The sequence below is a fragment of the Molothrus ater genome, chromosome 6 (assembly GCF_012460135.2).
Source record: "Molothrus ater isolate BHLD 08-10-18 breed brown headed cowbird chromosome 6, BPBGC_Mater_1.1, whole genome shotgun sequence".
In the NCBI taxonomy this organism is placed as follows: Eukaryota; Metazoa; Chordata; class Aves; order Passeriformes; family Icteridae; genus Molothrus; species Molothrus ater.
The window spans coordinates 60,846,551-60,863,029 of record NC_050483.2 but is presented as its reverse complement, the minus strand read 5'-3'; the positions used below and the strand labels follow the sequence as shown (position 1 = coordinate 60,863,029).

Here is a 16,479-nt window from a genome sequence, read left to right as displayed (position 1 = left end):
CCTGTGTTGAATGCATAGACCACAACAGAAAAAAAAACCCTCACAGTATTATGGAGTACAAACCCAAGTAACATTAAAAGATGATACATTTCATCAGCTGCAGGGGAATTTATTTATTCCTTAGAGATGAAAGAGCTAAGAGATGTGACAACCAAAATATTTGAAAGAAAATATCTGTGTGTCTTCTTTTACTGACAAAAAAAAACAAACCTAAAAAAAGAAAAAACTGAAAAAAAAAAAAAAACCTAAACAAACAAAAAAGACCCAAACCAAACAAAAAAAAACCTACAAAAAAAAAAAAATCTGGCTTTCCAGGCAGGGACAAAACAAATTTCTGAAGGAAAAGATGGGTTGCTTTTTTTATAATTAAAAACTAAAGAATTTCAGACCATCATTTATTTCTTTACCAAAGAAAAAGGTTATTTTTTTGTTATTTTTTACTGCTTTGTAAATATGACCTAACCCCCAGTGAGATGTGTCCCTCAGAAAGGCAAAACTGAGGAGCCTCCACTGGCATTTTAAAGGGGAAAAATAAAGGAATTTTGAGATTGCAAATGTTATCTCAGACCCTCCAAACCAAAGGTAAAAAAAATCCACATCAACTCCTTTTCCTTATCATTATTTATCTGATAGAATCTAGAGAGATTCAGGTGGAAAATGTAGATTTAAGTAGAAAAATCTACCTCCAACAAAGCTGTTCAGTAATCACCTCCTTCAAATTTCAGTTCCTCAGAGATGAACTCACAATTACAAAATTAAAATGAAATTTAAAAGAATTAAATAATTAATTTAATTAATTAAAGTTAAAATTAAAATTAAAAAGCCATAAATTTGCCTTGATGAAGAAAACAGGTCAGTGTTTTTTACTCTTTATTGTTAAATAAACCAGGGACCAGAACAGAATTATTAAAGAAGTTGTGTAATTGAAGAAGTTAAAGGAAAATCAGCTAAAAATAGGAGTTGGAAGATTCTTTTTCTGTTCTACAATTGAGCCTTGGTTTGCATCTGGAGTGTATCAATTGTCACCTCCTTGGGGTGGGAGATGGGTGAGATTTGATGCTTCTTTCTGATACTGGAACAGCTGTTTGGACTAAAATAAACCCCAGGATTTATTTCCAGTCTCCATTTTATAGGGGTGAAACAGTGATCAGCAATATCTCTAATTCAGGAGAAAAAAATCAGAAGGTGGAATTCTGTAGGAATCAACGGCAATGACATTTCAGGAGGTTTTTTAGTGAGGAGAAATGCAAGTTCTAAATGTGCTGGTACATGAGAAAGGTTACAGATAAAATATGGTTTGCACTCGTGCTGATGAAGCAGAGAGGAAATCTGCTGCCATTTCATTACAGATGATAACTGAAAAATCCTGCAAGTTATCTCATCCTCTCACTTTATTTTTAGCCAGAACAGAGGGAAAAAACCGCTCTGATTTTTTACTATCATTTTTTCTTCATTTTAACCAATTAACTCATGCAAATGATGTCACCTGGAAGCAAGACTCTTTCAGGATGGCACATGAAAATTAGAATATTTTTCTGCATTTTCATCCGCAGCGATGGAGCACCAGTTTCACATCAGTCACCTGATTTCAAGCACTTGGCCAGAGACTTCCTCACTCTGCTTTGAAAGATGAACCAAAACTGTGCTGCTCAAGTAAAATGTGTTATTAAATAATTAGAAAATTCTGGTAAATTTGGCCTGATATGATTTAAGTGGAATTTTAAAAGAATTTTTTTTATTTTTAAATTTTAACACACTTGAGAACATTTTCCATCTTGCCTCATTTCTCTTGTCTATATGGATTTTATTTTCTTTATTGTGTTTCTGTAGGTTTCTAAATACATATTTGCTGCATACCTGGGTATGGGGATTTTTGAAGGAGTTTTGAAGGAGTCAGAGATGAGATTTCTGAGTTCTTATTGATGATGTGGTTTATTTTCTCATTTTCCACATAGGTAGGAAGGGTGAGGTTGGTTTACATCTTTTTATAGTATGGTTTAGAAGGTTGCAAGATTCCTAGTTATAATATTTTTAAAGGGTTTATTGATTAATATAACACTGTTCATAAGGATATTTATGTTTTGATTTACTCTTTAAATATTTCATTTTATGGATTGATGTTGTAGTGTAAATTTTCTCAGTTAATCATGTTATGACACACAGATTTATAGTACTGTATTCTAAACTCCTTGTTTAATTTTTAACTACTTTTTTTTATATCTTAAACTCTAAAACTTTAAACTTCATTTAACATGTTTCTGTTTTAAACTATAAATCTATATTCTTGCTTTTAGTACTTCAGTTTGGAAGCTTTTTCTACGATCAAATCTTGGGTTTCATTCTAAATTTTGGTTTACAGGACCAAAGTTCTGAGAACTCCAACACATGGGGGGGCCCTCAAGGCCACCCCTCCATGCCAGGCTCTCCCCCTGCTCCCATCCCCAGGGAATGGAATTCTCTCCTAAAATTCCTAAAACTCCTGAGAATTTCAGATTTTCTGTGCTGCCAGGCACTGACCCCCAAGAGAACACTGCATTGACCTGAGGCTGTAGAAAAATCTTCCAAGATTGAACAGAACTGGGATTATGGGTGTGTAGTTTGGATAAAACTACATAATAAAATAATAAAATAAATAATAAATATATAAATATATAATATAATATATAAAATAAAATATTAAATATATAAAATTATATATATTAAATTTATAGATAAAATCTATATCACATTTATCAATAAGCATATAAATAGAAATATAGTATATATAAATAATATATAAATATATAAAGTAATATAATAATAAAATAAATAATAATATACAAATATATAAATATATAAAATAAATATATTAAACATATAAATTGTATATACTATATTAAATTTATACATAAATTTATATATATTTATATATTTAATATAAATTAATATATTTTATATATTTATATATTTATTAATATAAATTAATATATTTTATTTTAATTAATATATTTATATATTCAATATAGATTAATCTACTTTATATATTTATAAATAAATATATATACTTATAAATAAATATATAAAATATATTAAGTTTATAAATAAATATAAAATATAAATGTATATAAGTAATATGTAAATATAAAAATAACATAACATTATAATAATAAAATAATAATAGAACAATCAAATAATAAAAGAAATAATAAAATAAATTAAAGAAACAAAAAATATAAAAATATACAAAAATAAAATATATAAATGAATAAAAAATGACATAAAAATAAATTTTAAAAATCACATAGTAGAAAAATTAGAGTGGAATGTTTTTAGAATATAGTAATATCTATGAAACAAGCTAAAAGTTTTGTGTCTCCCTGCAGCAGCTGTGTGCATTTTCCAAGGAGCAGCCTTCCCCAGGCAGCCAGCAGAAGGAATGTTCTGGAGAGAGCCACAGGAAATCGTGGTGCAGGCTCTGCACAGCCTGGCTGCCTCCCTGCTCCCCAAATTCTGCCCCAGCTCCCCTCGAGCAGGCACAACAAAGCTCTCAGGGAAAGTTGTTTAAAAAGTCAAGGAATGGTTTAGGGTGGATCAGCAAAGAGCCCCTTTAAAAAGTCAAGGAATGGTTTGGGGTGATCAGCAAAGAGCACCTTTAAAAAGCCAAGGAATGGTTTGGGGTGATCAGCAAAGAGCACCTTTAAAAAGCCAAGGAATGGTTTGGGGTGATCAGCAAAGAGCACCTTTAAAAAGCCAAGGAATGGTTTAGGGTGATCAGCAAAGAGCACCTTTAAAAAGTCAAGGAATGGTTTGGGGTGATCAGCAAAGAGCACCTTTAAAAAGCCAAGGAAAGGTTTGGGGTGATCAGCAAAGAGCACCTTTAAAAAGCCAAGGAAAGGTTTGGGGTGATCAGCAAAGAGCACCTTTAAAAAGCCAAGGAAAGGTTTGGGGTGATCAGCAAAGAGCACCTTTAAAAAGCCAAGGAAAGGTTTGGGGTGATCAGCAAAGAGCACCTTTAAAAAGTCAAGGAATGGTTTGGGTGGATCAGCCGACAGCACCTTTAAAAAGTCAAAGAATGGTTTGGGGTGGATCAGCAAAGAGCACCTTTAAAAAGCCAAGGAAAGGTTTGGGGTGATCAGCAAAGAGCACCTTTAAAAAGTCAAGGAAAGGTTTGGGGTGATCAGCAAAGAGCACCTTTAAAAAGTCAAGGAATGGTTTGGGGTGGATCAGCAAAGAGCACCTTTAAAAAGTCAAGGAATGGTTTGGGGTGATCAGCAAAGAGCACCTTTAAAAAGCCAAGGAATGGCTTGGGGTGATCAGCAAAGAGCCCCTCGTGCTGGGAGCGGGGACATTTCCCCGGCAAGGCTGCTCCAAGCTCTGTCCAGCCTGGCCCTGAAGGCTCCAGGGATGGGGAATTTCACAGGATGCTGTCATGGAGCAAAGCTTCCTCCTCATCCTCCTCCTCCTCCTGCAGCCAGCACAGTCTCTGTGCCCCAGACACCCCACTGCAGGAGTTACACAAACCTCAACACCCACGGAAGGAGAAAACGGAAAAATCCACGTTCATGTGCCCTGGGCAGGCCTGATGGATCATGGAACCAAAACTGGAGATCTCCTTATCCTATGCTGATCCAGAAATCCCTTGGTCCTGTTGGACACTGTGAGCCAAATTTCAAAACAAGACTCTCAGGACAGGAACTGTCTGAACTGGCAGAGTTTAGAGGGCCCTGTGTTAATCCAGAAGTTATTTCTACCTCTTCATAATTAACCAAGAAGCAGAGATGAGAGCTCAACCAGTGCTTTAAATTTAATCACACACATGCCTGAGAAAACAAAATGGTTTTATCAGAAACTGCTCATCCTGGGGACTGTCTGAGGTCAGGGCTGTGAATATTTACAAGGAACACATCAAATTCTCGAACTTTACTCACTGCAGACCAAATGCTTCAAAATTTCAGCTGCTCTTGTTTCCCAACCCCTCATAAATAAAACACAAATACCTGAAGCTGTTCCATCCCTGAGAGCAATGAGCACCCCTCAGGCACTGCTTCTGTCAAATTTTAATTCTTTTACTTCTATCAAGAAAAATACATCCATAAAAGATGGTACTGCCCCACTTTTATTCTTTCTACCTACCATGTTTACACCTCAGTGCCTGTGCAAGAGACTTTACCATTTATCTTCCCTTGGGATTAATGACTAAATCCCCCAAACATTTTTTGGGAGCCTGGTGTTTATAATTCAGCTCTGATCTTGCATGTCTGTACATTAAACAGCAAGTTAAGGCACACAAATTCAATTCTTTATTGCTCCAACAGCAATGATCAGCAAGAAATCACCCACACAGCTGAGAACAGGGCAAAAATACTGGGTTTTGGGGTGGATCCTCACAAATGCAGCTTTTTTGGGGTGGATCCTCACAAACAGAGCTTTTTGGGGTGGATCCTCACAAATAGAGCTTTTTGGGGTGAATAATCACAAATGCAGCTTTTTGGGGTGGATCATCCCCTCAAATATAAGAAGCTATGCCTTTAATGCTGCACAAGACAAAGCTATTTAAAAAAATCCCTTAAGAATGATTTCTTATCAATACAACAATAACCTCTTCACTCAGAAGAAAAACAGCACTTGCCTTTCTGGAACATCTCAAAATGCACATTTCAAACACACTACAAATCCAGCTTTTTCCCACTGAGCTGAAAATATGGTTCATTCAGCTTTCTTTTTTCAGACATTCTTTCTCCAGCCAAATCTTCCTCATCTCTATGAAAACATGAACCTCCTAGACACGATATTCATGCAGAAGACACAAAAATACACTTGGGGGAGGAGTAATTCCAATGTGCCAAGATATTAAATCTGGCATTAAAGATGCCATTTTGAAGGATCAATAAACCCAGCAGTTTTGGACACCAGCACTGTGTGCTCTGAGGGTATCCATGACTGTATTTGTACAATATTTTTGCTATCTTTAGGAGAATAAAGTAAGTGGAAACACATAGAGCAACACAAAGGATAAAGGATTAGGAAAAGTACTGGAATAGGACAATCCTGGAAGTAATTTTGTGGCTCAGCCTCCCATGTGCTCTTTCACTCAAGAGCTTCAAAGACAAAGGTGAAGCTGCAGCTTCTCCTCACGGAGTTTTCCATCCATCATGGAAAAAGGTAAGTTTTGGCTGAGGAGGACCTTGCAGACATATCCACTGTGCTGGATGAAATGAATCACTCCAGCGCTTGGGTGAAAGAATTTAGAAAGCTGAAGAGCAGAACAGAAACCTCTCTGTGCCAAACTCACAAATTTCTGTGCATCTAGGAAGGAAGGGTTTATCCAGCCTCCATATGTGATTTTTTATTGGAAATCCAGAATGGACTAGGGACCAGCATAAATCCCCAAATCAAAGGTGGCTGTGTCCACCAAACCTTGCTCAGTGATTTACTGCTAGAAATCCTTCAGAAACTGGGAAAGAACTCTTCTGGCTTCTTTGGAAAATCTAAAATCTGAAAACTTAATGAAATGGCAAAATGTGAGAAAGTCACAGAGTGGTTTGGGATGGGAGGGAATTTAGGAAGGAATTCCACCCCCTGCCATGGCAGGGACACCTTCCCCTACCTCAGCTTGCTCCAAGCCCCATCCAGCCCTGGCCTTCCAGGGATCCAGGGGCAGCCACAGCTTCTCTGGGCAGCCTCTGCCAGGGCCTCCCCACCCTCCCAGCCAAGAGTTTAATCCCAATATCCCATCTAACCCTGCCCTCTGCCAGTGTGAAGCCATTCCCTTTTATCTTATCACTCCACATCCTTGTGAAAAGCCTTGGCAACCTCAACCACCAGGCATGGAGATTGCCTTGAGCTGAAGAACAACTTCATGAATATGGAGATGTCTCCCTGAACTGCAACCACCTTGGGCTGATGCTGCCTCTCCTCTTCCCTCCCAGGCAAGCAGCAGGTGCCAAAGCAGCTAAAGGTAGCAGGGAAGGTTGTTTTCCCAGCTGCAGTGAGCAGGGACAGTGCTGGTGTCAGCAGAACGTGCTGCCAAACTCCGTCACGGCCTCGCTGACAGGAAGAGCTGCTCCCTCTGCCAGGGATGATCTGTGAGCTTCCACCACACACCTCTGGGCCAGAACTGGGCTCACACACAGCCCAGAAATGCTGGAGGCTTTCCAGGTTATCCAAATGCTGGCAATGAACCTGACCACTGCATCTTCTGGAGACAGAGAGGAAGGAAGGAAGGAGATCCTGGCAGGCAAATGTTCTCAGCTTTGATCTGTTCTTCCCTCTCAGGTCTCTGCTGATGGGGGTGAGTGCTGTGTGACCTGCACTGTTTGCTTCCTCTTAATGGACATCTCACATTGAGAAGAAATTCCATTTTATTCACAGAATTCACAGAATCACTGGGTTGGGAGAGGCCTTCAAGATCATGGAGTCCAACCCAGCCCCAACAGCCTGAACTCAACCCTGGCACCCAGTGCCACATCCAGGCTTTGTTAAACACACCCAGGCATGGAGACTCCACCACCTCCTCTATTTTTAAGATTTTGGAGAGTGCCTGGCTCCTCAAAGTAAGAGCCAGGGAGAAATAACCATAGGGGAAACACCACCATGAAATAACCATAGGGGAAACAGCACTCCCACCATGTAACTTCCCATTAACGCCAAGAATTCCAGAATGGTTTGGGTTGGAAGGGGCATTAAAGATCATCCAGTTCCATCCCTGCCATGGCAGGGACACCTTCCACTGTCCCAGGGTGCTCCAAACCCCGTCCAGCCTGGCCTTGGACACTTCCAGGGGCACCCCCAGCTTCTCTGAGCACGCTGTGCCAGGGCCTCCCACCCTCCCAGCCAAGAATTCCTTCTGAATATCCAACCTTAATTTCCCTTCTTTCACTTCAAACCCATTACTCCTTGTCCTGTCACTACAGTTCCTGCTAAACAGAAACATGAGTGACAGGATATAATATTTAAAGCCAAACAGCTTGGAACATCCCACATCAAAGACCAAATCCTTAATAAGAAAAACTATTACAAACATTTCAAATGGAAACCCAAAGTTTTCACCTTCCACTGCTGAATATCCTCACAGAGGGTGCCAACAAGCCACAGAGCACCTTAGTTCTCAAAGGAGAAATCCTACTGACTGCATCCTAAAAGAAAAGTGTGCCATTCCCCAGAAGAGGAACTCCACAGCAGTGAGAAAGAACTCAAGAGCCCTGGTTTGATGTCATTCCAAACACCATTTCCATGGAAAAAAAGAGCACACAGAGTACAGGCATAGCTACAGCAAACACTGCTGACCAGAGGGCTTTGATCTGCAGGGCAAGAGTGGAATCCCCCACATGACAGATGTTTTATGGTCATTTATATGTGGAAGCAACAGATATTCACCAGGGACAGCAGTGCTGAGTCAGGGATGGCCAAATCCAATTGGCCTGCAGCTGCCAAAACATGTTGGTATGAAAGTTGGGAATATGAGATTAAAAGCTGTCACAGCCATAACTGTTCTCTGGTATCAAAAAAAAGCTTTAATACTCTGTTCTTAACCTGTTGACTTAAGCAGTAAAACATTGATAAAAAAACCAGATAAATTTTCATTATCTGAGAGATTAGAATGACATTGAGAATTATTTTCTAAACATCAAATCCAGGCTCTCTGCAGCCTTTGGCTGCACCAGGAATTAGAATCCAGAGCTCTGAGACACAAGGCAGTGACCACACAAGCAGAGCTGAAACCTGATTCAAACTGGACAGAGTCCCACTTTTATGGCAACCTTGAAAAAAAGAAAACACAAAGAAAGTAAAACAAACTTTTCTGTTGTTTGTTTTAAATTGAATTTGAGCAAAAAGTCTGTGTGTGCCACAATCCAATTTCATTGCTCACTATTTTCCAGCAGCAATCAGTGGCAAAACGCTGCAGGTTTCTTTTAAGTTGAAAACACTGCAGGTTTCTTCTAAGCTGATGCCTTTATTTGGTGCAGGAGATTAAAAAAATAATGACAGTAATCTCAAGAGAAGAGACTGAGCGACTACAGAAAGAATGAAATTTTCATGATGAATATAACGAAATAGAAGATCATGGCATCAATATAAAACGTGGCCCTTGTTTACAGGCAGTTTCTGCCACGAATTTGGTGCATTCCTTGTCCCTTGTGCTTACTTTTCAAGAAAGCCACTGTGGCACTGCTCACAATCCTGCTTGGAAAAGCCCAAACAAGCCAGCTTTAGAATTGCTGCACAAGGTCATGTTTGATCATCGGGGAGCACAGACATGCTGCTGTTCATCCCAGCTCAGCTGCCAAACAACAGCCTTCAACAAGGATGGATTTACACCCAGCTACATCAACCACCCTTTTGTTCCCCTCTGCAGAAGCAGGGAGCAGTTCAAACTCTCTTTGGGGCACTTGGAATGAAAAACACAAAAAGCTGAGCCCTGGGAATGGTTTGGGGTGGGAGGGACCTTAAATCCCATCCCATTCCAGCCCTGCCATGGCAGGGACACTTCCACCATCCCAGGCTGCTCCAAGCCTCATCCAGCCTGGCTTGGACACTTGAATATTTCCCCTAAATCTCTCCAGCAAACCTCTTCAGAGCCATTAATAAACACTCCAATAAAAAATCCATACAGGAAAATGTAGGAGCGTCAGGAAGGACGAGCAGCAGGAAATCATCCCCTGAATTCAAGTCCTGTTTTCCAAAGCCCCTTGAGGACACCAAGATCCACAATTACACACAAGCAATGTTGTGATGGATGTTGTGATGCAACCAAATTCCACAAGTTAAGCAAAACAGCCCAGCCTTTTGCTATTCCAAGTACTTCCAGAAAATACCATGGAGTGCAGGAACTTGTGATGATCCAGCTGATGGTGTGACCTTGGTATCAACCCAGCCCTAAACAAATTAGGACTACAAAGCCCTACTGAAAAGCTGCAGGTTCACCCACAGGTCATGCTGGTGTGAAAAGCCATCCTAGGAAACATCTAACCACACTGGGGATTTACCTGGGATGGGATCTGACCAGCCACTTCCCACTGCTGGAGGTTAAATTCCATTTACAGCCTCCAGCAGCTTTTTAAAATTTTCTGCTCCAAGACCTCAGTCAAATATGTGTTTCTTCATTAACCACACATAACAACTATTTCAGCATGAAACAGACGCATTTCAGAATTTCTGAATGCAAACAGAACAAATGGATGTCATTTTTAAACACTGCCTTGAGGTTTTAATTTTTATGACCACGGTGGGAAGACCTTTCCAGGAAAGCCAGATTAGAGTGACACTGGGGACATAAAAATACTGGTTTTTTAAACAGCACATTATTAAGTTCCAGTTCTCATCTTTGCTATTACAACCTCTTCCACGAGTCAGTAATTCAAGGTATCTTGGTGCAATGCTGTGAGGGATAAATTATTCCAATGGTTTAATATTAATATCTTCTATTAAAAAGAAAAAAAAAGCTTTCCCACCACAGATGAGACAACTAACAAGTCAGGATTGTAATGGAAATTACTTCCAAGACTGCTAGACACAAACTTGGATCTATTTACACAGGCTGTGAATAGACAAGAGTTTATTTACAGATGGTTTCTCCCCAGCCCTGAAATGCATTTTGGGGAAAAAAGATATTAAAACAACATCAACAATCCAGCACTTAGGAGCAATCCTACAATCAGCCATTGTGTGCCATGTGACAGACAAGAGAAATAAACCCCACAAACACTAAGAAAACACATCTCTGTTTAAAGCTTTCATGGTAGTAATGAAAAGCAAAGTGGGCAGGAGAATTTTGGAAAAGCCTTTAAATATTCTTCTGTAACCTAACAGTGAAGATAAATATTTGCTTAACCTCCACCTTCACCATCCAAAAAAGAGCCAATTACTCTAAAAGCTACCAAATGCCCCAAGAAGAATTTAAAGCATTAACCACAACCACCAGAAAGCATCTGAGGAAGAGGCAGATGTCCCACAATCAGAGAGGCTGCCTGGCTTAGACATCCCAAAAACAACTGTGCTGGAGACGCTGGTGACTCATTATTAGTGAAGGAGCAGAGAAACCACTTGAAGAGGTGAAGGGAAAATTCCATTTTAATTTAAGAGCCCTCTCTGGCAAACCCTTCCTGAGCTCTGCAACATAAAAACACTTGGATATTCGCTAATAAATTCATTTTATAAACACTTCCGACAGCCCTCAGCCAGCACAAGATGTGCCATCTGCACTGAGACTTACCAGGGGCTAAGAAAAATAAAAGTACAATGTTTATACATTAAGTCCTTTCAAGAAAAAAAGGTTTACCTCACTTTTAAAATTATCATAACATCAGTGACTTTAAAATATAAGTTTGCTGTGCATATTTGTCCTAAGAGGCAGTGCCATCTGATTCAGTATTCCCTTGATACAGTTCCTGCTGCAGGCCTTCACAAAAACAAAGAGCAAACCAATGACCTAGAAACAAATGCAGCCTCTCAAACTCCTTTCAACTCATTAACTTTATACTCGTTTCGGACTCATACCAGCGCCTGGAACTCCTGCCAAACGCTTTGACTGAAATTTGCCAGGCTGCACGAGGAGCAAGTTTGGGTTTGCTCCTTATCTGAAAGCGTTTCAGGAGTGGAAGGAGCGTTTTTCAGGAGCCAAGGAGAGGAGGAGGAGGGGGCAGAGGGCTGTGGCTTTTTTGTTTGGAGGGGATGGATGTGTTTACATGGCACGGAGCAGAGCCATGCATCCAGCCCAGCTCCGGAAGCGGAAGCTGGATGACATGTCAGCACAGCTCTCCACTAATTACCAGGATAATGAGAAGCAGAATATTTCTTTTTCCACAAAGAGATGACACAAAAACACTTCCCTGCAATGCAACTAGTTATTTCTTGTCGTGCTGCCTGGTTATTTCTTGTCATGCTGCCCTGCGCTGGGCAGGCACACACAAACAAAGCAGCTCAAGGTAGGCAGAGTTCCAGATTTATGACAGTTGAAATGTTCTTTTAAAGGATTTAGTGCTAGAATCCCTAGGAAAGAAGCTGACTGATGTGTGCACAGCACTACAGGATTAAAAAAAATAAAAGAGGAAGGTAAATATGCACCATGAAAACTTTTAAAAATAACTCCCTGAGGTCATAAGTAACCATTTCAAAGGGGTGGTGGGAACAGGATCCATCCATAAAACTTCAATTTGAACATTAGCAAAGAGCCCTCCCCCAGCAGGAGCAATTACTGCTGCCTTTCATGTGGCACAGTAACACACCTTCCCTTGCACGCTTGGCTGTGTCAGGTCTATTTTAAACACACTCAACAGCACTACAAAGGAAAACATCCCACAGCTCCCTCCCCGTGCAGCTGAACACGCACGTTGCCAAGCACAGGTTGAAAACTTTTGAGGCTTTCTTCATAATTCACCCAGCCCTAAAAGCTGCTGAGCATCCCTGAGGTATGAGGAACATCCCCGAGGTTGTGAGGAACATCCCTGAGGTTGTGAGGAACATCCCTGAGGTTGTGAGGACAGGGCTCATATGAGAAGGACACACGACTGCCTGCACCTCCTGTCCCCCACACCCGTGGTTCTGCTGATGTGAGCACCAATATGGAATTCCAGAATCCCAGAATGGTTTGGCTTGGAAGGGACCTAAAAGATCACCCGGTTCCAACACCCTGCCGTGGACAGGGTCAGTTTTTGTATGCACCATTCCAAGAGCATCTACTTGATGTGCTGCACTAACTCTACCTCGTGCTGCAGCTCCGTTCCAGCTTCTGAAGAGCTTTAATCTGCTTCTGCCTTTCACGGGCTATTATTAACCTCGGGGATAAAGTGGCACCCTTTTAATCAGGTGCTTTAACTGGATGCGTTCTGCAAACAGGTACAGCCAAGAGATATCCTCTACCTCCCGGGGCAGTAACGTGGGAAGAATCGCCTGCCATATTCACCAATAAAACCTCCAAGAAGGCAGCAGAGAGAGAACCTTCTCTAGTGCTGCAAGCACAGAATCCAGGATGGTCTGGGTTGGAAGGAACCTTAAAGATCTCATTCAGTCAAACTCCTTAGCCATGTGCAGGGACACCATTCACCATCCCAGGCTGCTCCAAGCCCGGTGCAACCCGGCCTCGGACACTTGCGGGGATGGCCGCAGCCTCTCTGGGCACCCCGTGCCAGGGCCTCACCTCCCTCACATTCAATCCTTTCCCACACAACTGGGAATCCTCCGGCTTGGCCAGAGGCTCACCTTGTACACGTCGCCGTAGGTGCCGCTCCCCACCCTCTGGATCAGCTCGTAGTCCTGCTGCGGGTTCCGCCTCAGGATATCGCCGCTGGCCCGCGCCGCCGGCTCCATGTCCCCGCCGCGTCCCCGCCGGCCCCGGGATGCTCCTACCGCGGCGGCCCCCGGCCCATGGCTCCTGCGGCGGCAACGGCGGCTCAGGGGGGCTCCGGGCGGCCCAGACAAAGGCGGGCGGGCGGCCGCGCCCTCCGCGGCTCCCGGGGCTCCTCGGGGCAACCAGGAAGAGCCGGGGCGGGCGGGGAGCGAGGCCGGGCGGGGAGGGAGCTCCGGTGCCGCCGGCGCTGCGGCCCGTCCGCCGGGGCGGCCAGGCCGGGCCGGCTCCTACCTGCGCGCCGCAGCCCTTTGTCCCGCCGGGGAGGGAGGGAGGGAGGGAGGGACGGACGGAGGGGGAGCACCGCCACCGCCGCCTCCTCCTCCTTTTCCTCCTCCTCCTCCTTCTCGTTCTCCTTCCGCGGTCGAGCCGGGCCGGGTTCGCTCGGCTCGGGACGGGACGGGACGGGCCGGCAGCGCCTCCGCGCCGCCGCAGCGCCCCGGCGCGGCCAACGCGGGCCCCGCTCCGAGCCCGGCCCCGCTCCGAGCCCGGCCCCGCTCCGAGCCCGGCCCAGCCCCGCTTCAGGCTCAGCCCCGCTTCAGGCTCGGCCCCGCTCCGCTCCTGCCCGGCGCCGCTCCGGGAACCGCTGCCGAGGGGCTGTTACGGGGCGCTGCCCGCCCCGCGGCCCGACGGCTTATGGAACCCCAGCGTGGTTTTGGTTGGGAGGTAGCTTAAATTCCATCCCATTCCCACCCCTGCCATGGCAGGGACACCTTTCACTAGACCAGGGTGCTCCAAGCCCCAGTGTCCAACCTGGCCTGGGACACTTGAAGGGATCCAGGGGCAGCCATAGCTGCTCTGAGCCAGGGCCTTACCCTCACAGCCAAGAATTTCTTGCCAATATCCAACTAAAATCTTCCCTTTCCCAGCTTAAAGCCATTCCCTGTGTCCTGTCCCTCCATCCCTTGTCCCCAGTCCCTCTCCAGCTCTCCTGGAGCCCCTTCAGGCCCTGCCAGGGGCTCTGAGCTCTCCCTGGAGCCCCTTCAGGCCCTGCCAGGGGCTCTGAGCTCTCCCTGGAGCCTTCTCCTCTCCAGGGGAGCATTCCCAGCTCTCCCAGCTTGGAGCAGAGGGGTTCCAGCCCTTGGAGCATTTTTGTGCCTCTTCTGACCCTGTTCTGACAGGGCTTTATTGTGGAGGGAGAAGTGCAGGTACAGGCAGGGCTTTCAGCCTGTACCCCTTGGTTTGAGGCAGGAAGAAAGCCCCCAAGTTAGCCACCTATATTTTATATATAGCTCAATCCATATATCTGCTGATACTAAACACCAGGCTGAGCTTTCCATCTTTCACACCAGAGGCCGGGATACTTCCCAAGAGACTTGAGAAGGAAAAGGAGGAGGAACATGTGGAGGATGTAGGACTGATCTGGATTGCAGCCTTGCAGCCCCATCGTGTAATCCTTCTCATGGGCTAATCAGGTGGCATTTAGCTTTGTGGGTAACCAGTGCAATGAAAGTCACACCAGAATTACCTCAGACTTGTTGGGACTTGTCTCCCTGGGCTCCATAAGTCAAAAAAAGCTTCTGTGAACCTGCAAAGTGGAAAGCATTTATAACTGCCTTTCTCAATTATTTTCAGCAAAGCAGCTGAAATTCTGGGCAAAGCTCACCCATGGTCTCTGAAATGAATGCTGAACAATTTAAGAAGCCCAAAGGTGGGGATAGGGAGTAGAGGAATGCTGGAATTTGCAGTAGCACTTGCTGCAAGGAGAATCATTAGAGCCTGAAAGGAGGTGTGATTTTCTAGGCGTCAAAACTACCACATACTCAGAGCAGGAAATACGTCTGCAGAAGTTAGGTAGAAAAAATTCAAATGGATGCCAGATGTAGGAGTCTCTGGTGTCCAGGATTGCTTATTTCACAACAGATTTCTGCTTCTTTGGCAGCCACACAGCCCAGGCAGGCCCAATATAGTCTAATGACAACGTAGCCAAGCACTGATCTTGGGTTTTAAATGGAGTCTGGGCTTTGAACTTGCTCTTACATTTAGAAATCCCACAAGTAGTACCTGACAGAGTGGTGTGGATTGCATAAGATTTTCCTTCAGACCACAGGCTCCACAGCAGACTTCATTAGGATCTGTGGTGCTTTAGGTTAAACTCAAAGGCACGGTGTGCAGACTCCTGGGAATTGCATAGTGGCCTCTGGGTTTATTGGGATTTATTTGTGGGCTCATTTGGGCTGCAAAATGTAACCTGCCCCACCTCCCAGAAACAGGAGAGCTCAGGGCTGCTCACTTCAAGAGATTCCCATTTAATTTCCCCTTGTACTCTCCAAGCCTTCTGCATCCTGTACGTCCTTTCCAACATAAATACCTAAGTTTTCCTGAACCCCCAACAAACAAGGAACTATTTACCCTTTAGAGAGCTGTATTTCCTCAAGTGATTTTTAACAAAGCAATTACCTTTCCCCTCATAAATCAGCTTCCTGTGCTCCCAATAGGGAGCTGTTTGTGTCCTTTTTCTTTCCCCTTCCTCAGCTGATGCTTTTCACTCTGCTGACTTGCTGCTCCTGACAAGCCATGGGGTAACAGCACAGCAAAAAGGACATTTCATTTTCCAGTGGCAGATGGTGCATTAAGACTTGGCCTCCTAGGACACCTGTCAGATCTGAGAGGCTGCAATTCACCGCAAAAGCTGCTGTATTTAGCCCTTGCTGGGTTAAGTTTCACTTCCCACCTGGAGGGGAAGTTTCTCATCCCATCTTGTCAGTGGTGGAGAGTGAGCTCTCAGAGCCCATCTCATGTTCTGAGCTTTAATTCACCTTTCCCAGCTTGGTTCCCTGCTGGAAGAACGTCTGGGAGGTGTCCATAGATAAAAGCAGTACTGGGACTGGATTATTGTTACCATTTCATGATTAGGAAAATGAGGAAACTGCCTGAAATTGTGCCAGGAGAGGCTGAGGTTGGATATTAGGGAAAATCTCTTCAGGGAAAGGGTGGGCAGGCATTGTTTGCCCAGAGCAGTGGTGGAGACCATCCCTGGAGGGTGACAAGAGCAGTGTGAAGGTGGCACCTGGGGACATGAGTCAGTAATGACCATGGCAGTGCTGAGTTAAGGCTTGGGCTCAATGGTCTGAGAGGGCTTTTCCGACCTTAATGATTTAATTAATGATTCTAATGAGTTTTCAGTGCAAGGCACGGACCCTGTGCCCTGGCAGGCC

At 43.9% G+C, this 16,479-nt stretch overlaps 1 protein-coding gene across 1 annotated transcript in view; it reads right to left on the bottom strand.

The window, feature by feature from the left end:
* MAP4K5 (mitogen-activated protein kinase kinase kinase kinase 5) overlaps positions 1 to 13,764 on the bottom strand; it is a 65,898-nt gene extending 52,134 nt beyond the window's left edge. Inside the window, exon 1 of the mRNA XM_036384297.2 lies at positions 13,177 to 13,764. Within this exon, the coding sequence (XP_036240190.1) occupies positions 13,177 to 13,284 (108 nt within the window). The 5' untranslated portion in view covers positions 13,285 to 13,764. The remainder of the gene's footprint in view (positions 1 to 13,176) is intronic.
* Between the last annotated feature and the right edge of the window lie 2,715 nt (positions 13,765 to 16,479).